Source organism: Emydura macquarii, unplaced genomic scaffold (genome assembly GCF_026122565.2).
Source record: "Emydura macquarii macquarii isolate MOO-44397 ecotype Brisbane River unplaced genomic scaffold, CSIRO-AGI_Emac_v2 contig_2768, whole genome shotgun sequence".
Classification (NCBI taxonomy): Eukaryota; Metazoa; Chordata; order Testudines; family Chelidae; genus Emydura; species Emydura macquarii.
Window position 1 is genome coordinate 35,363,134 of NW_027132905.1, and position 25,285 is coordinate 35,388,418.

The 25,285-nt window shown below is 45.1% G+C and overlaps 1 protein-coding gene across 1 annotated transcript; it reads left to right on the forward strand.

The window, feature by feature from the left end:
* The first annotated feature begins 207 nt into the window (after positions 1–207).
* On the forward strand, positions 208–6,940 carry TNFRSF9 (TNF receptor superfamily member 9). Its single transcript, XM_067567034.1, has 8 exons — positions 208–356; positions 596–760; positions 942–1,058; positions 1,683–1,820; positions 2,429–2,495; positions 2,589–2,707; positions 2,977–3,111; positions 5,365–6,940. The coding sequence occupies exons 2-8, from the start codon at positions 661–663 to the stop codon at positions 5,490–5,492; spliced, it is 804 nt and encodes a 267-aa protein (XP_067423135.1). The 5' UTR covers positions 208–356; positions 596–660; the 3' UTR covers positions 5,493–6,940.
* Positions 6,941–25,285: the final 18,345 nt, after the last annotated feature.

Sequence of the window (25,285 nt, forward strand, 5' to 3'; positions counted from 1 at the left end):
AAGGGGCTAAACCCGAGCTTTGAGATCTGCGGCTGAAAGGGCCGCCCAGGGAGCCAGCAGCGTGTGTTCAGCGCAGACTCCGCTGCCCAGGGCCCACAGCTGTGGCTCTGCCAAAGAGCGAGGCGCAGCGGGGTGCCCCGTAAGACCCTCGATAGACCCGGGAGGCCGCGACCCCCACAGGCGGCCGCGACCCCGGCATTGCGCGCCCAGGGGCGCGTGGGGGTTTCCCGCGAGCCGCCCTCGCCGGTGACTCAGCGTCGCCGGGGGCGGTCAGACAAGGGCAGCTCAGAGCCCGGCAGGCAGAGTCCGCGGGTCGCTCGCCAGGAAGGAGTCACGGTAGCTCCGCACTCCCGCAGGTAAGGCGAGGCGGTGGCGCGAGGCGGGGCGGGGCCGGGCCGTCGCTCCTGGGCTGCGCGGCTGGCTCTGTCCGGCCTCCGGCCAGTCGCTGCTCGGGGCTGCCCTCGGGAGCTCTCAGGGGGCCGCGGCTCCCCGCGGAGGTCCGGGTGGGGGGGTCGGGGCTCTCCCCGGCGCGCTGCCTGGGGCTGGGGTGCGGCCTGGCTCTGGGGCCGGCTCAGATCGGCTGTTTCCCTTTCAGACGAAGGCAGACGCGCAGCCTAAGAGTCCGGCGCGACCCCGGGACAGCCTGTCGCCTTAGAGCCCATGGGACTCGGCCGCGCGCCTTTCGCGGTGGCGGCGCTGCTGCTACTGAGCCTGGCTCCTGCGGCACCGACACCCGCGTGCCTCCAGCGCTGCCCGCCCGGTACGTGCTGCCTTGCTCGGCGTCGGGGGGGCGGGGAAGGGCGGCGGGGCTCCGCGTGACTGGACTGAGCGGAGCGGCGGCTGCAGCGCAGCACCTCGGCGGCGCCGCAGCCTGGGGTCCAGCCCCGGCCGGGCCGCAGCGCCCCGCTTGTCGCTAGCCAATCTCTCTGCCTCCATCGCAGGCACATTCATCAGCTGTGGGACGAGCACAGAACAAACGTGTCGCGCCTGCCCGGAGGGCACGTTCTCCGGCACGGCCGGGGCGCACAGGACGTGCATCAGATGCCGCAGGTGTGAAGGTACAGTCCTTTCCTAGAGCTCCAGTCTGTCCAGCGGGGGGTGCCCCAGACCTCGAGCTGCTCATCCGTGTTCAGCCTTGGGAGTTAGGCTAAGCTACTGCTGCTACATGGTTAATAATATCTAGCTCCACGGGTCTTTTAAATGCATGTCCACGTATGTTACCCCCAGCAAAGTTTCACTTGGAAATAAAATTGTGGCAAGGCAGATATGCTAATATATCCGAGCACCTGGTTTGTGTGCTAGTTAGAGGTGCAAGTTTGTATTTTTGTGAATGTAGTAAATATGAAAGCCAAAGTTTGGTCCCTAGCGAGCTGTAATGAAGGCTTCTGTAATCAGGCTTTCAGCTGGGCTCAGTTTAGATATCCCTGATATTACCAAACAGGAAAAAAAGGTTTGCTAAATTTAAAAGAAAGTTAATTGCCAAAATGAAGATCCATTTGGTAACACTCTTGCACTTTTTTGGCTTGCACAGTCAGCTTGAATCCTCTGAAGAAACCAGGCAGAAAGTCCCTCTACTAATCACAGCTCCCTATTATTATGCTTTAGGTGGATGGGTTTGTCTCTGTCCCAGATGCTTTGAGGAATGAGAGTGCCAATATGAGTTATCTGTTTTTGTTCTACAGGAAAGTTCAGATATAAAAGGGAGTGTTCTCTAACTGTGGACGCAGAATGTGCATGTAAGGATGGGCATCGCTGTAGTGGGGAAGACTGTTCTAAATGTGTTGAAAACTGTGGAGTAGGTGAGGAGCCTACTGAAGAAGGTAAGACTGCTTTTGTCCCGTTATTCTTTGTAAAACTGTTAGGCACCAATACTGCAAATACTTTTATATATGGTTAACTTTATTATGAGTGGGCCCATTGATTTAATAGTAGAAAAGTAGAACTGTTTGCAGCAGGGGAGCCTTGGTGTGCTATTTGCCGGCCTGTTTGCTCAATGAAACTCCATAAACTGGGTCCTTTGGGATACCAGTGACAAAGAAAAGATACTTGCAGAGCTCTGGAAATAACAAGAATAGAAACATTCTGGCCTTGATCACAGTTCATAGGAGGCTAGTTGACTCTCAGTATCTGGGAATACATTAACAGAATTAATCCTGTCTACGCTTCAAGTTCAGGGGCCTCAAGCAACTTGTTTATAATGAAAGCAAACTACTTAAAATATTCGCTTAGTTAATGTAAGAACTTTACTGATCCTCTTATTTTTGTTTATACAAGTAATTGATGAAAATTTATATATCTATATATAGATATATATATAAATAAATGCTAAAGGATTATTGCTCAGCTGTACAATAATAATGTCTCTTGCACTGTTTTAAACTGCACTTTATATAAATGGTATATATGCCTTTCTTTGTATTTGTCAAAGGTTGCCTAACTTGTCCTAAGGGGACATTTAACAATCAGACCAATGGTCCCTGCAGACAATGGACAGAGTAAGTACTTTTTTTTTTTTTTTTTTTTAAAGTGATTATAGTTTTCAGGTCTGGGTCTAATTCATTTTCATAATTTTTTAAAATGTATTTAAGATGCCTTCCAGGTAAAGTCCTGGTGAATGGGACTGATACGACTGATGTGGTTTGCAGACAAGATACAGAAATTATGACTCCAGCTACTACTTCCATCATAATCCCTATCCCTGTGCAAGGTGAGTTTTATTGAATGATAGTTCTTAATTAGAGTGAAATAGTTACAGTTTGTCTTGGAATTAAATAAACAATAGCTCTTATGCTCATAATTGAGCTCAAGGGTCCTTTTATTTGTCTCCAGTCTCACAGATTAATACAGCAGCAATGTTGAGCAGGAGAAGTACAGAGAAAAGTAGTTCTAGTTGTTTAGGGACAAATAATTCAGCTGCTTCCATTGCTGTGGAGCTTTGCTCTGCAATCATTTTTAAGGAATGTTTTTGCTTCTTAGGGAAGGATCTTCAGGAGGTCACTATCAGCATCGCTCTTATTGTGGCTGTAGTGCTATGCATGATGTTTTTGCTGCCTTTCTGTGTGTGCTTCAGCATCTGGAACAAAAAGAAACTACCTGCTATATTCAAGAAAAGTAAGACATGCTATCTACAACCTTCCTTTTCCTAATGGTGGGCGGGCAGGCAAGCAAGAATCAGGTTTGAGTTTTCTTAAAAGTTAGCTGCATAGGTGAACTTAATTGTTCTTTGAAAATCATTCACATCACTGTGAAAAGAAAATCAGGTTTTAGATTTTTATTTAAAAAAATCAGGCTACTGGGAGGAAGTTGGCTTATACTCTTAGAAATGTTACAAATGTTGCAATTTGGTGGTGACTGGAGCTGAATGAATAATTTATTTTTGGGGGGTAGCCAGCAAATTAAAAATCAGAAAAAGAATTTGGTTCAGAATTTGTCAGCAAAATGGAGGAGTCTATTTTGGTTCATCTGTTTCATTCTACTCAGAAAAAACTGTGTGTGCATCCATGTCTGTTCCTGTTCTGACCTTTATCCCAGTGATCAGTGCACTTGCCTGAGGTGGAGGAGAACCACATTTGAATCCACACTTTGGAGCTGGGACTTGAGCTCAGATCCTCTCTCTCCCAGACGAGCATCCTAAGCACCAGGCCATAGTCTCTTCTGGGGTGGGTTGCTCTCAGTGTCTCCTGTTGAAGTTGTTCCACTTCATATTAGCTACTAAAATATTCATTGGGCCTAAGTGAAAATGGCTTTATAGCTTGGTGATTAAGATACTCACTTGGGAGGTAGGCTATGAAGACTTGAATCTTCTCTTTGTGACTCAGTAGTCTATCAAGTGCCCTAACCACTGGGCAAAAGGTTAGGAGGGGGACATACAGACACGGGTTTCTGAAGCTGGCCCTGAAAAAGCTTTTCCCAACCAAAACTAATTGGGTCAAATTCATGAATAGTTGCAGGTTCATCAAAACAGCATTTTTGGCAAATAAACTATTTGGCTGAAAAATGTCACCCAGCTCTAAACGTGATGAGATTTTTGTAAAGATACAATATTTGACAGGTTCATACCTGTCTAAGACAGACAACAAATTAAACCCCAGGAAATCCCCAGGAAATGATGGTCTTGGTGTACCCATGAGACATCACCTGCACACTGGTAGGGACCCCTCATATCTTCCCCAGTACCTCTGCTTCTGTATTGGGAAGGACATATTCACTTAGACAGGCATGATGAAAGAACACAGTGCGCATGCCACTTCAATCTGGCTTGTGAACTCCCAAGAGAATGCCAGTCACAACATGCTAAGACTTGCCTCCATGGGTTTAATTAACATCTCATGGTTCCATGTATTTATGGAGGTATTTTGCCATTTTGGAGTGTGTTGTGGCTAATCTTTTAATATGTCTCTGAAGGAACATGAAAGGAGGAATAGGGAAGGAAAGCCACCCTTTTCTCCACACTTTCTCCCATGGAGCTTCCTGCAGCTGCAACTCCCTCTCTCCTTGACCTGGCCTGGCAATCTCTAGTTCAGTCCTCTCCATCAAGTCCTTCCTGAAAATGGATTTCCTCCAAACACTTATAAGCCCTATCTGTAGAGAGAGGAGTTAACAAGTTAGACAGCTGAAAATCCGAAACACAAAATCTAAACAAATTGAATGGTGACATTCTTCTGCCTCCTCTTGGTGCCACAATCTCCCTGTTTTCTGTTCCCTAGTCCTTTGTTTTCATGTTGTCCATTTACTCAGATTGTAAGCTGTTTGGAGTGCAGAATCTGTCTATATCATGCTATCACTTTGGCACTAAACTATATATCTTATACACACACATCTTGAACTGTCAGCTGAAAATAAAATCAGACATTTCAATCATGAGATCTTCATGGGATCAGTAAGAAAAGTAGAATTAAGTACATACATGTTCTGTTGTAGTCAAACAGCAATTGATTGTGTGTATATTTAAAATATCTGCTGGCTATTTCCATTAGCAGAAATTTCATTAAAGAAACTGGTTTAGTGGTAAAATCCCTTCTGCAACTGAGGCTTCATTTAATGGATTAAAAAAAATCCACACATGTGGTGCCAATAGTGGTATTTCAATCTACAGAGGAAAGCAATATTGCTCTCTGAAGTCTGAAGATTCCATGCAGCCTGTTCCCTCCCCCGCCATCTTCTTGGGAGCTTCCTTGCATTGTGGAAAGCAAAACACAATAGGCTAACTTACCAGGAAATGTCTTTGAAGAAAAAAGCAATTTCAGCTCAAATAACTGAATAATTCTGAAGTACTTCCTTTAACACCATTCAGCCACTGCTGAGGGAAGATGAAATATGAGTGATCAGAAATGTAATTCAAGTTAATCATCTCTTTCTGTTTAGTGAATGTAACACCTCAGCAATCCACTCAAGAGGAGGATGCCTGCAGCTGTCGCTTTCCAGAGGAAGAACAAGGAGACTGTGATGACTGTAGCAAATCCAAACTATTCAAAGACTCTTTGGTGAATTAGAAACTGGACTTTCTAAGGAAGCCACATAGTGGTTTCCTTTCAGAGCACAGGACTGGAACTTGGTTACATAATAGGGTGGGGAGCAGAAGCAGGGTAGATTAATTTTAAAGCCTATAGACTGAACAGTGCAGTCAGTGGGGAATGAAGCAAGTCTTTCCCAGTACATCACTGTCCTATGGACAGGAGAGTTGGTTCCCCCCCTTCTTTTTTTTTTTTTTTTTAATAAACACTTTAGAATTGGAGATGGTGGCAAGGGCTAATTTTTAATGAAACTCCCTGGGGCACATTTTTTAAATGAAAGCAAACTTTTTAACTTTTTCATATGCTGGAAATAATATTTCTAATATATTATGATTTGCCCTGGAGACCAAAAAGCAACAATTATAGAGGGGCTGCAAGCCAAACTGCTCTTCTGTTACCTCTAGTAGGAGATGCCTGTGTTCTAGCTTACTTATTTAAAGTTTGAGAGTGAGTGTAATGTTCCTGAAGTTAGAGGCTAAGCACTGACTAGAGCCACGCACAGTGCAGGCAGCCAGCATACAAGCTTCCACCACTGATCTTTCCAGTACACTCCATGTCTAGAACTGTAGTTCTTCCAAATTGGTGCCCAGATCACACTGATGGATGTGGTATAAAATCTAGATTGATACTATTTCAGATCCCTGCATCCCCCACAGCCTTGGTAACGAACTTCTATCCTGACCTACAGAATGTTTCCTATTGCAGTTAGTTAGAAGCTAAAAGGAATAATCATGGTTGCCAAATACCTCAGAACACCTTTTCTGTGCTTTCCAAATAGCTGTTATATTGATTGGTTTTCTAGGTGGAGTGGATACACTGTGACATGTTGAATTGGTCTGAGAGGTGCACATGATTAGTGCAACTGAACTGCATCATTCTTTTGATCTTAGAATATTACCCTTTGATTTTTAAATGTTAAATATAGTACATAAATTGCAGGTACAGTACATGTTGCTAATTTAATGGTTGAACTATGAATTTGGAACTATTTTATGGGCAGACTGTATCTGTCTTGATCAGTCACTATTGCTTTGAGTTTGAATAAGAATAGGAATGATGTATGTTTTGAGTCATGGCATAGGCAGTGATAATTGCACCCTTTTACAGTACCATGAATACATATGTTTCTTCATTAAACTACAGTGAAAATCAACATGTCATGTAAAGACTGATTTTAGTGAGTGTTTTTTAAACTAGATACAGTGCTTCTGGCAGATGAGAGCCTAGTCATTCCATGCAACAGGAACTTTATGTAGCAGTAATTTTTCACGAAACCCACTCTGACTGTTTTTGACTAAATTTGTATATAATTGATTACAAAGCAAAATGTAAGAAGATGAGTCTGGCACTGAAGGCATGTCTGTAAAGTTATATATACATATATTTAAATATAAGATTTTTTTAAAAAAAATAAAGCTTTCCCTACATCTTTTCTCCTCTTTATTACTGTGTTTTCAAACATAAATGACCCTTACATAAAATAAAGTCAGATGGGCAAGTTTTAAGACATAGTGTGCAAGGAATGCAAAAAACCTACCACATTATTTATAAAATGAACATGTGGCTCTTATAGTGGTTCAGGATGTATCAGATTATCCCTGCTCAGTTTCTAATCTAGAGCATAAACTAGAGCCAGATGAACAAAGCAAAACCTCAGCAGTGGTGTTTTCCCTGAAAACAGGGACATAAGCTGGAGTTTCACTCTTGGACAGATAGAACCCTGCAGATATCTTCACGTATTTGAAATTCTGATTCCCTTTTCTTTCCTATATATACATCCAAGGGTAAGAAACAACAATGGGGAGGGCAAGTGTTAACAAAGTCCATTCAGTAACTGTTAAGCAAGTAAGTTAACACTTGCCCTCCCCATTGTTGTTTCTTACCCTTGGATGTATATATATACCTCCTATCTGTGATTACCATTTCATGCATCTGACGAAGTGGGTTGCAGCCCACGAAAGCTTATGCCTGCAGAAATTTGTTAGTCTTTAAAGCGCTACAGGACTCTTGGTTTTTTTTTGTTTTTTTTTTTTAAGAAAATAACTTTATTTTGTAGAAAGTATTTCAAACCATGGTACGAATGCAAAGGAAGGTTCAGAACACCACTTGGGCATTTCTGACGAGGACACAGTTCTTACATGCCAACAGAACTGCTGAACAGCAGCCTGTGCTGCTGCATTTTATGAAGAGTGCAAGGAGCAGAAAATGAAAACACCCATGTGAAAGTGCAAAACTAAAAACTTTTAGCACCAATTTAAAACAGTGTGCGTTGCACTTGCTACATGTCAAAAACAGCCCCAGAAAATAAGGTAATCACAAGTGAACAATATCTGTGGCAAATCTATTTCTAAAATATCTACCGTATCTGAATTATCAGTTGTAATCTGTGAAGTGTCTTTTTATAAAGCATTAAAGTCTTAGCCATGGGCTCATGGACTTCCTAGAACATATTCCAGTAGTACTTGCCTTTACTATATTCACAATAAAGACACGATGAAAAGCCTATTCCTCCTCTGGATCCCACAGTCACACATGTTCTTGTGAAATACTGGTGCTTCTGAACAACTCCCATTTATGTATGTAGTGGACACAGCTGAAAAGCTCCTTTCCCTTGCAGCATGTCAGGGAAGTGTCCACTCCAGTTTGCAGTATCATGTGCAGTCTCTCCTCAACTTACATGATAGCTTAAAATTTCCCTTGAAAGGCTGAAGGCTATTGGTACTTCACATCTTTTCAAGTTTACTTTCTTCAATACTTTCTGAAAAATATTTTTGAGAAATTATTTTCTCTTCTGAAAAAAATGAGACAACTTTGTCCAAGAAGTATTGCAGAAAATATAACGAGCATTTAGTTTACATATGTCCAATCTCACTATAGGTGTGCTGAAGTCTTAACTTAACAGGATGAAATGAGGAATTCAGATCTAATCACAGTGGCAGGTAAACAAGTAATACACTGTACAGTTACATTTCTTCTGCAGTAGTAGCATCACAGTAATTCATGAACAGTAATTCATGATGGCGTATCTAATTGTTTGAAACATTTTGCTCTCTAAGTCTCCTGGGAAAATGTGGCATGCAGCCTTTGGGTTCATCCCTGATTGTATTAACAGCAACATGACAAATTACTTCTGTCAGAGTTAAACTTTCATCTAAAAATGAATTTTAACATACAGCGACTATGGCTATAGAATGTCCATTCATTAACAAAGAGGAACATCAACCTCACTGCGCATACACCTGAGTTCACTAAAAGGCTCCACCCAAAGGAATAAAGCAAACCTTGAACATGGAAGGAGTTGCACACTGCAGATCTGCCATTGGTAATTAAGCCAGAAAGAAGGAGTAAAGTCTGATCATCATTCAACTCAGATCCATGGCTATGGTGAAGAAACATACTTTGTTGTTGCTAAAGGAAGTAGACAAAGGCTCTAGGAGTCATTGCTGCTTACAGCCTTCCTTCTTGTCCTTGGATTTTTGTCGTCCTAGCTTTTCAGGCTGACGTTTGGTTGGTGAAATAAAAGCAGGTTTGATGGTATCATCCACATAATTAAAGAGGCCACCAACTGGAATTGTGAGAGACGGGGCAGCTGCTAAAAGAAGGAATAGATTGAATAACTCCAGTTGTAATAGAAATGGCAGGAGGACTAAGCTGAGGCAGTAGGTATCAGGGTTTATAGATATAAATTTATCATTTAAAAAAGATTATTGAAAAGGATGGGAGAGAGTCCAGGGCCAAAAGGGACCACTGTGATCATCTAGTCTGAGCTCCTGTGTAACAGAACTTCTCCAAAATCATTCCTAGAGCAGATCTTTTAGAAAAACATCCAGTCTTGATTTAAAAATTGCCGGTGATGGAGAACCCACCACGACCCTTCGTAAATTGTTCCAATGGTTAATTACGCTGTTAAAAATGTACACTTTATTTTTTGGTTTCAGTTTGTTTAGCTTCAGCTTCCATTGGATCATGTTATAATATCTTTCTCTGGTAGACCAAAGAGCCCATTATTAAACATTTGTTCCCCTTGTAGTTACTTATAGACTGTAATTAAGTCACACTGTAACCTTCTGTTTGTTAAGCTAAATAGAACTGAGCTTTTTGTGTCTATAAGGTGTGGTTTCTAATACTTTAATCATTCTTGGGGCTTGTCTCTGATCTGTCTCCAGATTGACCAACATCCTTCTTGAATCGTGGACACAAGAACTGGACACAGTATTCCAGCAGTGGTCGCACCAGTGCCACAAAGGTAAAATAACCTCTCAGCTCCTAGTAAAGATTCTCCCGTTTATGCATCCCAGGATTGCATTAGCTCTTTTTGCTACAGCATTACATTGGGAGCTCATGTTCAACTGCTTATCTACCACTGCCCACAAGTCTTTTTCAGTCACTACTTCCCAGTGTAGAGTCCCCCCACATCCTGAAAGTATGGCCTCTATTCTTTGTTCCTAGATGTATACATTTACATTGCTATATTAAAACAGATATTGTTTGCTTGCACCTAGTTTACTAAGCAATCCAGATTGCTCTGTATTAGTCACCTGTCATTGTTATTTACTATTCTCCCAATTTTTTGCTAAGTTATTGTTTACAGGCAGATCTCCTGTTTCCCCACATTTAATTTCTTCAAATTTGCCAAATGTACACTAGCAATCCAGTGCTGATGAGGAATCCTATCATAAGAGACCTGTGAGCACTGGAATTTGTACATAAGTGGACCTACCATAAACAATGGCACATGTGGAATAGTGGGAACATTAGATTAATGAGGGTTCAGATTTCATTTTATATAGGTAATAGAAAAAAAACTGACAATATCAGAGAGAGACTCCAACACCACAGCTGCATGGACTGGAATGTGAGAGGGCGGATGGCTTTACTAAGCATTAAATCAGCAGATGGAGTCACAGCAATCCCGAATGTGCAGAGGATGCCATTTTACAAAATGACCTCCTCCATGCAGCATGACTTCGCACATACCGTATGTGTGTGAGCTCATGCAGTCCAGAGGACAGTTTTGTAAAGCTAAATGGCATCCTCCTTGCAGCATGACCTTGCAGCTATAGTGCATGAGGTCACACAGGAGGGAGGACACCATTTTTAAATGGTAACTTCCATGCTGTCTGGGGTAAAGGGAAACAAAACATCTGAAATGAGGTCATGCAGGGAAAATGTTTGGGAACCGCTGCATTAGACTGTGGAGCTAAGCATGGCTTACTAGTAATATTACCTTGGGAGCAGACTGCAAACACTTGGGCAGATGGTTGTCTTTTTTTTACTTAAAAGTTGGGTCCAGATCTTCAGCAATATTTTGAGGAAAATGTTGCCTGTGGAAATGTTGAATGTTACAGCAGTTTTACATACTTCTGACTTTTTATTTGCATCTTTAAGATTTCATTTTTGTAAGTTTTCTTCTCCAAAAGTCTGAAGACAGTTTCTGAGCATACATGTCTACAGAGGTAAGAGAGCTAGTCATTTCTTATCTGGGCAGCCTTGATCTGAAACTTGCACTGTTCTATTTCATTCCTCTCTTACAGCAAGAGTAATTCCTTCTCCCACCACCTACCCACCTCCAAAAAAACCACTGAGAGGTATTTTATTACAATGTATGTCCCTGCTAGTGCATTCAGGACTTTTCATGGTAGGTTATAATATAGATTAACTTCTTTAAGATAAACTTTGATGATTCAGAAATTGGAATGGAATTCTGATACATCAAGATCCGGATCTGTTCCCTGATGCATTCAGATGGAGTTTACAGGAACACATTTCCACTGCAACTTTAATTATTGGACACATTGTAGCATGTATTTATTGTTTTATCTGTGTTGAGTGATTGATATATAACATTGTACATTAGCTTGAATAGGGAGAGTACTGGGAAACCTCTAAATATCTAGGAGCTTTATTTCCTCAAACTGTCCTTTTTAACTGCTATGAAACTCAGACCTCATTGTATGCAAACAGAGACTGCAGTGTATAGAGGATACCGCACTAGCTGGAAAATAATGCTTCTACACAAGGTTCTGTGAACTTTACCTCCTCACAAGTATAAAAGTCCCTAAAATAGTCAAGAATATACACATAAGAGATTCCAAGTTTGAATAAAAACACCTACTTTGTTCTGTTTATGTTGCCTCCTTTGTTGGGAAGTCTGACCGTTCCATGGGATGACCTCTGATGAGGGATCCAGGTACCTCAGAGTCTAGCCATACCTCTTTCTATTAGGACAATAACAAAAGTGTTTTCTGTCTGACCTAATCCATAAGAATAAAAACAGGTAGTTCGTGGTGTACGTTGATCAAGGAGGAAGGTTAAGCAGCTCTATAGTGAGACCAAGCTTGAATAATTTGATTCTTATAATTCTGTACAGATTCATGAAAAAAAAACCCATTGGTATTAGGAACATGCCATTATATTTGAATTCTAACCTTCCCACACTTTGAAGTTAAGCTCTTGACCCTAATATTACTTAACACTCATACTATGTTTTATAAATGTTAGCTAATTAATCTTCAGTACATCCCAGTGAGATATGGATTATCATTCCCATTTTATAGATGATGGAATGGACCCTAAGAGGTTAAGGGACTCGTCTCACAGCAAATCAGCAGCCGAACTAGAGTTAGAATGCAGCCCATGAAACCATGCTGCCTCCCTGATAAGCCAATGGTTGAGAGCTAGCAAATAATTTCATTTCAGCCACATTTGTTGTTTCTGATGTATTGAAAAAAAGTCAGTGTTACTGCATCCCTTGGAGACCAGGGAATTTCACAAAGGGATACACCAAACAGCAGCACAGTACAGTTAGTGGAGGCATTGGGTGCAAAGTGACTTATGAAAGACACCTACAACATATGATGTTTTGCAAATGCCAGCTAGAAGCCTCTGGTATGTCAAATCCTACTCACAGCTTTAAGAGATCCCCCTCCTTTTGTAATAATGATACTCCTTCCCTTTTGCCACACAATTGGATGCCTTGGCTTCTGTTATTCAAAAGGAAAAGGAACACAAGCACATACTGCCCCAAATCCAAAAGTTTATCATGCCCAGGAGCACACTATGTGTCATATGTTCTGTCTGTCAGTTTTAGATCACATAGCTACCCACAGCAATACCTTTGACAATCCCCTATATGCTCAGGAGAGATGCTGCTTGTCCTCTGCTGCATTAGACTTTCAGCATTACAGTTTTATTTTTTATAGGTGAGGTAATATCTTTTATTTTACCAACTTTATTTTTTTATATATTCGTTTAAGAAATTCAGCAATTGAAATTCACAAGTTGTCTGATCTCATCCCAACTGAAGCAGGGAATGGGGAAGATCCCCCACCTTTCCCAAGTAATGATACAACAAAGAACAGTTTTTCCTTACAAGGTAAATACTTCATGGGACTTTTCTTGGTACTAACCTTAAAGTAGTTCAGAGGAATTGCTGACCTCTAATAATGTTAGGAACTTTGCCAGAGACTAAAAGGGTATGAAAATTGGGAGCTGGTTCTGAATTAAGACCTCTAAGTTAATTCAAATAAATAAAGTTTACAGTTACACTTCAGACAATATTTCTTTCCTCCCACAACTAATGTTAGAATTCATTTCAACCATTGACTGCATAATGGAAATTGCTGCAGGTTTCATTACATCTCTGCTCCCTCAATGTGGGTGTTTTGATCCTTCGGTAGGTGTCTGCCCAATAGCACTGTGTGATGAAATATTTCCTTCCGGGGGTGGTATCGCTCGGACCTGTGAGCTTGTTAGCTAACCACCACAGCTAGAGAGCAAGTGTGTGTGCATGTGTAAGAGGCTACAGCACTCACGGCGTATGAGATCAGCTGCAATCACCTCCCTGTCTACTACTATGGCATCCACATTAGACCTTTAAATGTTGGGATTGTTACACAGCCCTCCCTCTAACTGAAGGGTATTAGGTTGGCATAGTTCAATGGCTGGCACCAATTTAAGATTTTTATTTGAAACAGAATTTTTCAGGAATTGGAGAATTTGAGTTATCAAAATAAATCTGTAGCTATTAATCAGGCTGACCAATTCAGCTTCTGTTCTCTCCTCCAGCTCCATGTAAGAGGCATCCAGGCCTCTACTTACTGATCCAGACAATTAGATGTATGCCACAGCTCAAAGAAACACACAGTATCCTTTGCTGCTGCAGTACACCTGAAGAATTATGAACAGAGGTCAGCTGCTTGGATTCCTCACTATTCCTCAGAGAAGAGGGTCAGCAGTAAGCATTACCAGCTCCTCATATGGCTGAAGTTTCTCTTTTAATTCTTCTCTTTTTTCTACCCTCCTCTCCTGCTGGGTTCTTTCTGCCCAAGGCTTTGATACCATCAGCAGCTATCATTCCCATGAGCATCACCAATTCTTCCAGTTAATAAAGCACTGAAGCTTGACTCCACTTGGCATGGACAGCACTAGGAGATTAGAAAACTGCTGTGAATTACAGCTTTGTGATTGACTCAGGTGGGCACTGTAGCTGTAAAATCCAAACCAGGGCTTGCCAGAATATGGAGATAGCTTTGTAGGAAATGTAGGGAGGCTGGCTATTTTAGTTTTGAACTGGTGAGGAGCAGAGAAGCTTTCAAGCATTTTGCTCATGGTTAATTTATAATTTTCCTGTATTTAACCTTCACAGCTTGTTTTGACGGCCTCTCTTCTCTGGTCAGTAAGCCTTTAGGAAATTTTGTTCTCAGCATCTACCTTACAAAAATATTATTGGGTCAGATAAGATAGAACCCTTGGGACAGATTTTAAAGTTATTTTGTTTGCTGTAACTATAAAAACAGAATACTCCATGTACTGTCTTTGGTCTCATTAGATACAGAGTCTTCTTGTGACTTGGAGAATTTTGTCCAAGTGGTAAATATTTTACATTACCTTTTTGTCCCTGCACCATCTTGACTCAGACAAGTTGCTCCCTTCATCATTGTTCTCTCTGTGCCCAAATTTGTCTCATGGGATTTCCACTGGGATTTCAGCTCCTGGTCCTGCATATATCTGGCAACCTCCTGGAGTGTCATGGGACAGAGAGTGAGAGACAGTGTTAGTTCTCACCGAGCACATAAACATGCTTTTCAAAGTCCAAAAGCATCATGCACAGAGATACAGACATGCAAACACTAAGGGATTGTACAACAGGAACATGACAGGAATCTTGTGGCATACAGTCACTGAATTCAGGCTTTGGCGAACCAAGCAGTGAAGTGAGTTATAGCGCTGAGGACCTCTCACTGAGAATATTCTGCCACTAGTCCAGGGATACTGTTAGCTTGGATGTTTTGGGTGACTGTAACTACTGGTTTATCACATGGGGAGGTCTCAGGCAGACTGGATTGAAACCATTTAGGACTGTATAGATCAAAGCCAATAACATTAACTCAGAAGTCACCTGGCAGCCAGTGCAGCTTGCAGAGCTAATGTGTGATGTCCTCTTAGCAAGAAACAATACTTAATAAGTGGGGAGCTGATTTTGCACTATCTGCTATTTCCAAGTAGTTTGTGTGAAACTCCATCCAAGCAGCATTGCAACCAACTAGCCTGGAGATGACAATGCGTAAGTAACCATGCTGAGCTCTGGATCTGAAAGGAAAGGGCATAACCTGCTTGCCAAGGCAGGTAATCTCATCCGCAAACAAAAATTCAACTACCATCTCTATGCAGATGATTTGCAGATCTACCTCTCTACCTCAGACTTGTATCCTTCTCTCCAAACTAAAAGCTCAGCCTGTCTCTCTGACATCTTCTTGTGGATGTGTGGTCATCAGCTCAAACTAAACATGGCTAAAAAGAGCTCTTACTCTTCCTCCCCATTGCCTACTTTCTCAGTCTCTGTGGACAACACTGGCATTCTACCAGACACTCAGGGTTGTAATCTGGGTGTCATCTTTGACTGGGACCTCTCTCTAAGTCCTCACATTCAGCTATGTCTAAGTTTGCAGATTTCTTCTGTGTGATCTCTCTAAGATACAGCCTTTCCATCCATGTACACAACTAAAAGTCTTGTCCAGGCTTTCATCATCTTGTGTCTCAATTAGTGCAACATACTTTAATCCTTTTCTCTAGCCTTAACAAATGCAGTCTTGCCCCACTGATATCCATTCAGAATATTGTTGCAAAGATCTTTTTCCTAGCCTGCCACTTTGACCATGTAATCACTATCTTTGCATCCCACCACTGGCTCCCTCTTCACTATCGCATCAAACATAAGCTGTTTGGCTTCACTTTCAAGGTCTTCCTCAAGCTATCCCCATCTAGCTCTCTCTCTCAGAGAGCCAACTCCTATCTCTAATCAGCCCAAAACATCAACCTTGTCACTCACCTTGTTAAAATTTTCAGACAAGTACCTTTGTTTTCTCCCATGCTGCTCTGTACATTTGAGAAAAGCTTCTGGTAAACATCTGCAAACTAACTCATTAACCTTCTTCAAACCCTCCCTTAACACTACTTTGCTGTGAAGCCTACAAAATCTTGACAATGGTTAAGTTGCTGGTGTACTAAGACCACTGCTCATCATGCTGACTAATATGGTCTCACTGTTCTTTGTACTCCCCTGTCAGTCTGTATGTGTCTGTCTCTTGTTTTAGATTGTAAGCTCTTTGGGGCAGGGACCATCCTCTTAGTCTGTGTTTGCACAGTGTGTAGCACTATGGGGTCCTGGGCTAGGACTGGGGCTCTGAGGTTCTACAATAATACACTACATAATAAGATATCAGAAACAACTCTTGACAACTGCTGCTGCCAAGACATCCAGGAACAGGTTGCACCTAAAGCCAGCACCAGATCTGAGCCACCATTACAAGATTTCACATTGTATTCAAACCCTGTTTCACAGTCATGCTGTGCTGCGTGTTTCCCCTCATTTCTGCAATTACCACAGGGTTCAGATGTGTGTGACTGAGGCGTTCACTTTCCTAATCTGTCTGACTCATCCAGGAAGTGACAGCATGTTAGAGGGGCAATTTTTATGTCTTCAAGGGTTTAGTGCTCATTAATAATGATGCCAACAACTGGGCTATGAATCATAGAATCATAGAATATTAGAGTTGGAAGGGACCTCAGGAGGTCATCTAGTCCAACCACCTGCTCAAAGCAGGACTAACCTCAGCTATATCATCCCAACCAGGGCTTTGTCAAGCCTCAGCTTAAAAACCTCTAAGGATGGAGATTCCACCACCTCCCTAGGTAACCTATTCCAGTGCTTCACCACCCTCTTAGTAAAAAACTTTTTCCTAATGTCCAACCTAGACCTCCCGCCCTGCAACTTGAGACCGTTGCTCCTTGTTCTGTCATCTGCCACCACCGAGAACAGCCTAGCCCCATCCTCCCTGGAACCCCCTTTCAGGTAGTTAAAGGCTGCTATCAAATCCCCCCTCACTCTCCTCTTTTGCAGACTAAACAAGCCCAGTTCCCTCAGCCTCTCTCATAAGTCCTGTGCTCCAGCCCCCTAATCATTTTTTTTGCCCTCCGCTGCACTCTCTCCAACTTGTCCACATCCTTTTTGTAGTGGGGGGCCCAAAACTGGACACAATATTCTAAATGCGGCCTCACCAATGCCAAATAGAGGGGAATAATCACTTCCCGTGACCTGCTGGCAATGCCCCTCCTAATGCAGCCCAATATGCCATTAGCCTTCTTGACAACCAGGGCACACTGCTGACTCATATCCAGCTTTTTATCCACCGTTACCCCCAGGTCCCTTTCTGCAGAGCTGCTGCCCAGTTCGTCGGTCCCCAGTCTATAGCTGTGCATGGGATTCTTCCTTCCTAAGTGGAGGACTCTGCACTTATCTTTGTTGAACCTCATTAGATTTCTTTTGGCCCAATCCTCCAGTTTGTTTAGGTCACTCTGTATCTTATCCCTACCTTGCAGGGTATCTACCACTCCCCCCAGCTTAGTGTCGTCCGCAAACTTGCTGAGGGTGCAATCTACCCCATCCTCCAGATCATTAATAAAGATGGCATTGGCAGCTAATGAAGCAGTGAGATTCCCCTTTTGCAGGTATTTTTAAGGAAGATCCACCCCTTCTTCCACAGTCCTGGAATTTTGCCTTGATGTTATACACACAGAGTCAGGCCAGGAAATATTTTCTAACTGCCCAGGAAAACAAATGCAGGAAATGTGAACAGCTTGCATCTGGCCTGTTACCTCATCCTGAGCCACCTGGGCTGCTTGAAAGTTGTTATTGCATTCCTGGTTCCTCCTTGTTCTCTGCAGAATAGATTACAAAGTCTGTTGAGAATCAGCAGTAAGAGATACTAACAGAAAGAAGGCAGCAGTAACAGCTCCAAGGGGCAAAGGGAAAAATCTACAGCATTTCTATGCAAAGTGATGGTTCTTAAAGTTTTTTAAAATCAGATCTTCATACTCTGAGATGCTGAAGTTGGTTTAACCAGTAGCATCAAAGTGGCCTGTACATGGACTCAATGGTATGTGTACTTTAGATAATGGAGCTAGGATTGTGTGTAGCACCTGATCTCCTAGAAAAATATAATCAAATTAGAGCTTCCAATTTGAGAAACACCTCTGCTGAGGTCTAATGTGCTCCCTTTCTGCCCAAGGTTCACCCACCACACGAGTTTCCTCCTCCTCCTGCAGTCTCCGAGCCAGTTCTTCATCTTGTAGGAGCTCCTCCTGATTCCCAAGTTCTTCTTCATGTGCTTGCTCATGTCGATTCCATTCTAGATGCATGTGCGCCCCTGTGCACGGTTACCAGAATTTTTTTCCCCTTAGCAGTACCTATAGGGCCAGCTTCAGCACCCCCGGCGTCCTGAACACATGCCGCAGTATATGAGGCGCCACCGGCCTTATGCCCCCTCAGATCCTTCTTTCCACCACTGATGGTTACTTGCTTCTGCAAGTGCCTCTGAGTGTTTTCGCCTCTTAGTCAAGTGTTCTTAAGCAGTTGTTAAGTAGCAGTAGTTAGTGTAGTGTAAAAATAGTTGTTAATAGTTTAGTAGTTATGGTTTAGTCCTCTTAGGGACTTCCGCCCGGCAGTGGGGCATGCCCCAAGCCCTGGGCGTCAAGCCCTGTAAGTCTTGCGGCAAGCCCTTCCCGCTTAGCAATCCCCACGACTGTTGACTAAAGTGCCTGGGGGAGTTGCAGAGGAAGGCCAAGTGCTGTATTTGTAAGGCGTTCAGAACAAGGGGACAGGAGGACAGAGATATTCATTGGAAGGCCTTACTGATGGAGGCCACTTTAAGACCTGCCTTGGAGCCGTCTCGCTCTCTGTTGGTGCTGAACGCAGCGTCAGTGCAGAATGCACCTCTAGCACCGGAACCTCACCGCACTGATCTTCTGCTTCATCTTCAAAAGAAGAAGCAGAAGAAGCAACGTTCGGAGAAGGGCTGCTCCCCCACACCCAGGAAATCCAGGGTGCAGGGTCGAGCACAGGACCATCGCAGGTCCAACAGGCCAAGCAAATTCTGCAGGAGCAAGGCTCGCCACCTGGGGCCCTAAGTCATCCAAAGGAGCCTCCTCCAACTCTGGGGAGTGGAAGAAGGCCTCCACAGATCGTGGTGCCATCAATGCCAGAGGTGTTCAAGCAGCCAGGGACTTAATGACACTGCCCTTGCCTCTGACCACTATGTCCCAGATGGAGCAAAGGAAAGGAAAGGCTCCAGTGTTGAAAGGGAAACCTCTGATGGGACCCTCCCAATAGCTGCATTGTTCTCTGGCGCCCCGGCATGCCTCCTTGCGTCCCAGGTCATCGAGGAGAAGATCTCCTCCATCCCAGCACCAGTCCCCGAGGATGTGCTCACTGTCTCCGGGAGTTCATCAGCGAGGGAGAGCCGACAGTGCAGGCCCTCAGCAGAGTCGACTTGGCACCGGTCTCAGTCAATAACCCCTAAGACCTTGGGCCCAGCAGGGCAGCACTGTTCTAGAGCGAGGTCCAGCAGATGTTCACTGTTGGGGAGTTGGCACTGATTGCTTTCCCCTGTGCTGTCGAATTCACCCGTGCATTCACAGCACAGAACCCAGTCACCAGCACCAGGATGTTCCCCTAGGGAGCAATGGCGACTGCGTTGATCCCTGGCACCAGGGCACTCACCTATGGCGCAGCGATGTTCCTGATCTTCCTCCCACCAGAGGACTTCTCCGACTCAGCACTGTAGAGAGTGTTATCACCTGTCACCAGGCTTGTGCTCCCCATCACCAAGGTGTCGGTCATTGGAGCACCAGAGGTCTCAGGAGACCAGATACTGCTCCCCCCCAGAACTGCTCTGCAGGACGGGAGTCAGGTGCTGGCCGGTGTTGGTCACCAGGGAGCGAGTCTAGCTCCTCATGGGAGAACAAATCCTTGGCTTCTCCCCCCAGCCAGCCCAGTCAACCAGGGGGCCAAGATCAAGGCTCTTGCCCAACTGCACCAGGATGACCTCAGGGACAGTGGCCAATCCAATGGCCCTTTTGAAATCCCTGGGGGTTCCCTGAGGCCTCAAGGCCCTTTTCCCTCCAGTCATCAGGGAAGCAGTCTGCAGCCCTGGTACCTGCAGCCGAGAGCCTCAGCTCAGTCTCGGAGGCAGAGTCAGACCCGCTGTAGGGGACATTACAGTGGCTCCACAGCAGCCTGGGAGATGCCACCATCCCCTCTGCTGGGCCAGTCATCTTCCTCCTCCCCGGACGAGGCAGTCACCACAGGGTCATCAGTCCCCCTGGATGACTTCTGTGCCCACCAGGAGCTCCTCAAGAGGGTCACCTCGAACTTGGGCCTAGAGGCGGAGCTCCAAGAAACGTTGGACAACCACTTCAATGTGCTGGCAGCGTGGCGCCAGCCCAGGTCACCCTGCCAATCCAAGGAGAGATTCTCAAGGTGGTTAAGACCTTGTGGCAAACACCTTCTTCTTTGCCACCAACTTCTAAAAGGGTGGGAAGAAGTACTACATCCCTGCTAAAGGGTTTGAGTACCTGTTCACGCAACCTTCTCCAAGCTCCTTGACAGGGACAGACAGGGGCAATCTGGCATGACCCCCAAAAACAAAGACAGCAAGAAACTGGATCTATTTGAGACAAAAATGTATTTTACAGTGAGCCTGCAATCCTCGACTGATAACCAGCAGGCGCTGTTTGGGAGGTATAATTATAACCTCTGGGACTTCCTGAAGCGTTTCAGTGAGGCCCTACCCAGGAGCAGGCACCGGACTTTACCACCCTCCTAGAGGAGGGCAAGACAGTGGCCAGGGCTGCCTTGCAGGCGGCGTCAAATGTGGCTGGCTTGGCTGCAAGATCGATGGCCTCTGCAATTTTCATGTGTCGGTGCTCATGGTTACAATCATCTGGTCTCTCCCAGGAGGTGCAGCATTCCATCCAGGATCTGCTGTTCGATGGCACTGCACTCTCCTCGGAGCAGACCGACACCAAGCTCCATGAGTTAAAGGACTCAAGGGCCATGTTGCGCTCGCAGGCTTCAAGGAGGCACTCACACCCACAGCAGCAGCAGCAGCAGCAGCACCGAGGTACCAGGCCCAGTGCTTCAAGACCTATTGGAGAAGGGACAGAGACAGACGTTTTAGGTGGCACAGATTGGGCCCACCTTCCTTCGCAGCCAATCAGCCGATCCACTCCCAGCACTCTAGTGGCCAGCGCCAATTGTTTTGATGGTGTGCCCAGATGGCCTTCCAGTCTTGCACCAGGATCCTGCTTCCCTGCCATTTTGGAATCGGCTTGCCCCTTTCCTCCCACCATGGACCCATATAACTTCGGACTGGTGGGTTCTAGAGACCATTGCAGCAGGCTATACCCTGCAGTTTTCTTCCACCCCCACATGCCCCCATCCCCATTTCTTGTCAGGGACTCCTCTCATGAGCAACAACTTATGCAAGAGGCGGAGAAGCTTCTTGCACTGTGAGCTACAGAGGAGGTTCCGGCGGACAGGAGAGGAAGAGGTTTTTATTCCTGCTACTTCCTTATTCCCAAGGCAAAGGGGGGCCTCAGGCCTACTTTGGACATGTGGGGTTAAACAGGGACATCAAAAAATTGAAATTCCGCATGGTCTCCCTAGCCTCTATCATCCCCTCCTGGGATCCAGGAGACTAGTATGCCGACCTCGACCTGAAAGATGCATATTTTCATATCTAGATATTCCTTGGACACAGGTGCTGCCTCCAGGTTGTGGCGGGAGGTTCCCATTACCAGTTTACGGCCCTACCCTTTGGCCTGTGCTCTGCCCCAAGGGTCTTTACAAAGTGCATGGTGGTGGTGGCTGCGTATCTCAGGCACCAAGAGGTTCAGATTTACCCTTATCTAGAGGACTGGCTCATCAGAGGCAGGGCATGGGCCCAAGCCAGTTTGGACTTAGTTCGGACCACTTGTCACCGGCTGGGTCTGCTGGTGAACGAACTAAAATTCACACTGACACCAGCACAGAGAATAGAGTTCATTGGGGCCGTCCTCAATTCTACTCAGGCCAGGGCGTTCCTGCCACAGGCTCAATTAGAAACCATGTCAAACAGAGGCCTGCGAGCCTCTCCCCTTACAGCAGCATGGGCTTGCCTGCAGTTGCTGGGGCATATGGCAGCTTCTACCTATGTGCTACATCATGCACGTCTGAGACTCAGGCCATTCCAGCTGTGGCTGGCCTCAGTGTATGCTCTAAGCAGGCACCACTTAGAGTGGTCACGGTGCCAGCACAAGTCCTAACCTCATTGGGATGGTGGTTATATCCCCGGTCAGTGATGGAAGGGATCTCCTTTGCCTACCTAGCCCCCTCGGTGACTCTCGTATTGGATGTGTCGGACTTGGAGTGTGGGGGTGCACATCAGCTTGGGTCACAGCATGCAGGGGACCTAGTCAAGAAAAGACCAGGGGCTGCACATAAATATCAGGGAGCTCAGGGTGATCCACCTGGCATGCGAAGTATTCCTTCCTTTCCTGAGAGGCAAGGTGGTCCAAGTTCTGACGGACAACACAGCTGCGACGTATTATATCAAGAGGCAGGGCGGGGCCCATTCCCCAGCCCTCTCACAGGAGGCGGTGAGTCTGTGGAACCTAGTGATAGAGCACAATACTCACACCTCCCAGGTATCAGGAACACCACAGCGGACCGCCTCAGCAGGACGTTCGTACCTTGCCACGAGTGGTCTCCCCACTCATCGGTAGCCGATATGATTTTCCAGAGGGGTGGTTTCCCCAAGTGAATCTCTTCACTTCCAGGATCAACAGGAAATGCAGTCAGTTTTGCTCCATTCGAGTGCTAGATGACAGAGCGCTGTCAGAGACCTTCCTGCACTCATGGGCAGGGAGGCATCTGTATGCTTTCCCTCCCATTCCGTTGATTCACAGGGTCCTGTTAAAAATCAAACGAGACAAGGTGAATGTCATTCTTATAGCACCCACGTGGCCCAGGCAGCACTGGTTCATGATGCTCCTGGAGCTGTCACTTGCCCCACCCTTCCCTCCCGGAGCTGCCGCATTGGCATAACCTCCTTTCCCAGCACCAGGGGTGCCTTCTGCACCCAGACCTGGAGTCCCTGCACCTGACGGCATGGAGGCTGAGTGGCTGAGCCTAGAGGAACAGGTTTGCTTATCTCAGGTGCAGGCTATACTGATGGGTAGCAGGAGACCTTCCACCAGGGCGTCATATTTAGCCAAGTGGAAGAGATTCACTTGCTGGGCCGCAGCCCAGGTGCTCACGCCCCACCAGGCATCAATCCAGATGGTGCTGATTTTACCTGTTGCACCTTAAGCTCCAGGGCCTAGCTTCTGCCTCATTGAAGGTGCATCTGGCTGCCATCTCAGCCTTCCATCTGCTGAGTCAAGGGAGGTCAGTCTTCTCTCATGCCGTGGCAGTTAGGTTCCTGAAGGATATCGAGAGACTTTACTCCCCGGCTAGGGACCTGTTACCCCCTGGGACCTGAACGTAGTCCTCTCCAGGCTCACAGGGGCACCGTTCGAGCCTTTGGCTACCTACTCCCTATTGTTGTTCTCGTGGAAGGTAGCCTTCCTAGTGACCATCGCCTCGGCTAGGAGGGTATCTGAGATTAGGGCACTTACCTTGGAGCTACCTTACATGGTCTTTTATAAGGACAAGGTCCAGCTGAGGCCCCACCCGGCCTTTCTCCCCAAGGTGGTGTCACAATTCCATGCCAGTCAGGACATCGTCCTGCTGGTGTTCTTCCTGAAGCCAAATGCCTCACAGGAAGAACGGAGGTGGCACATGTGGGATGTGCACAGAGCCCTGACTTTTTACATTGAGAGGACAAAACCGTTTCATAAGTCCCCGCAACTGTTCATGGCGGTGGCTGACAGGATGAAGGGTTTACCTGCCTCTTTGCAGTGGATCTCCTCTTGGATATCCTCCTGTTTTAGGTTCTGCTACGAGCAGGCGAAGGTTCCCCTTTTGGGAAATGTCACACCTCACTTAACTAGAGTGCAGGCCTCTTCTGCGGCGTTCCTGGCGCAAATGCCAATTCAGGACACATGCAAAGCTGCTACATGGTCGTCAGTGCATACCTTTATGTCCCACTACACCATCATTCAGCACGCAAGTGACGACGCCAACTTTGGCAGGGCAGTGCTACAGTCAGCTCATCTGTGAACTCCGAACTTACCTCCAAGGTACTGCTTGTGAGTCACCTACAATGGAATTGAATGAGCAAGCACTCGAAGAAGAAAAGACGCTTACTTACCGTATAACTGTTGTTCTTCGAGGTGTGTTGCTCATGTTCATTCCATGACCCACCGCCCATCCCTGCTGTCGGAGTTGATGGCAAGAAGGAACTGAGGGGGGCATAGGGCCAGTGGCGCCTAATATACCATGGCATGTGCGTGGGAGTCCAAGGCGCTGAAGCCGGCCCTACGGCTATTGCTAAGGAGAAAAAAGTTCCGGTAACTGTGCACAGGGGCACGCATTCACCTACAATGGAATGGACATGAGTAACACATCTCAAAGAACAACAGTTACAAGGTAAGTAACTGTCTTTTCTAGCTCTGCCATCTGCCAGTTCAGGGGGTTAGTGATGCAAGGCTCCTGGGGATTGTCATCTGAACAGAACCACAAAATCACAAGTATTAAATATGATTGAAGGAGACCTGAAGTGGGTCCATTGGAAAAGCAGAGTTGGTTATAAAGGAATCTGTTGCTAATGGGAATTTCCAGACTTCCCAACTTCAGCATGCTGGATCAAAGAATAATCAACAATGACAAAATTGGGGAAAGGTGCCAAAGGGAAGTAACACAACTCAACCAACCTTAGGAATAATTCTCCCTTCCAAAACAAACACTGTAATTGGTTTTACAAATCTAGCATCCTTTAACTTTCTGAAAAACTTTTATAAACACAGCAAACAGGATTGGCCCTCCACCAAACAAGAAAAGCAGAGGGTGAAGCAGTGATGATTTACTTGTTCCTCTAATTAAAAAAAAGGAAGTTTTTTACCTGATTTTCTTCCCTTCAGTCTCCACTGAACTGAGTTCATCAAGATGCTCTGCTTCATTACAAGGTTCCCAAAGATCCCAATACACTCCCCCTGCTTTTGAATATTTGATGACTAAAAGGAAAAATCCTGCCACTGAGATCCTATTAGGCTGTGGAATTGTCTATCATAGTAAATGGCAAAAGCACCATCACCTGGGACATTTTAAATAAGATTAGACAAGAATATGCCTAGGGAACAATTCTAAAAGAACTGAAGGGAAATGGTCTAGAAGATTGTACTAAATGGCATTTTCCATTTCTAATTCCTGTGATTTGTTGATGTTGCTGTAATACAACTATATGAATAATAACAAAAGAGTAAAACTATTATTCCTATTGGAATACATTATT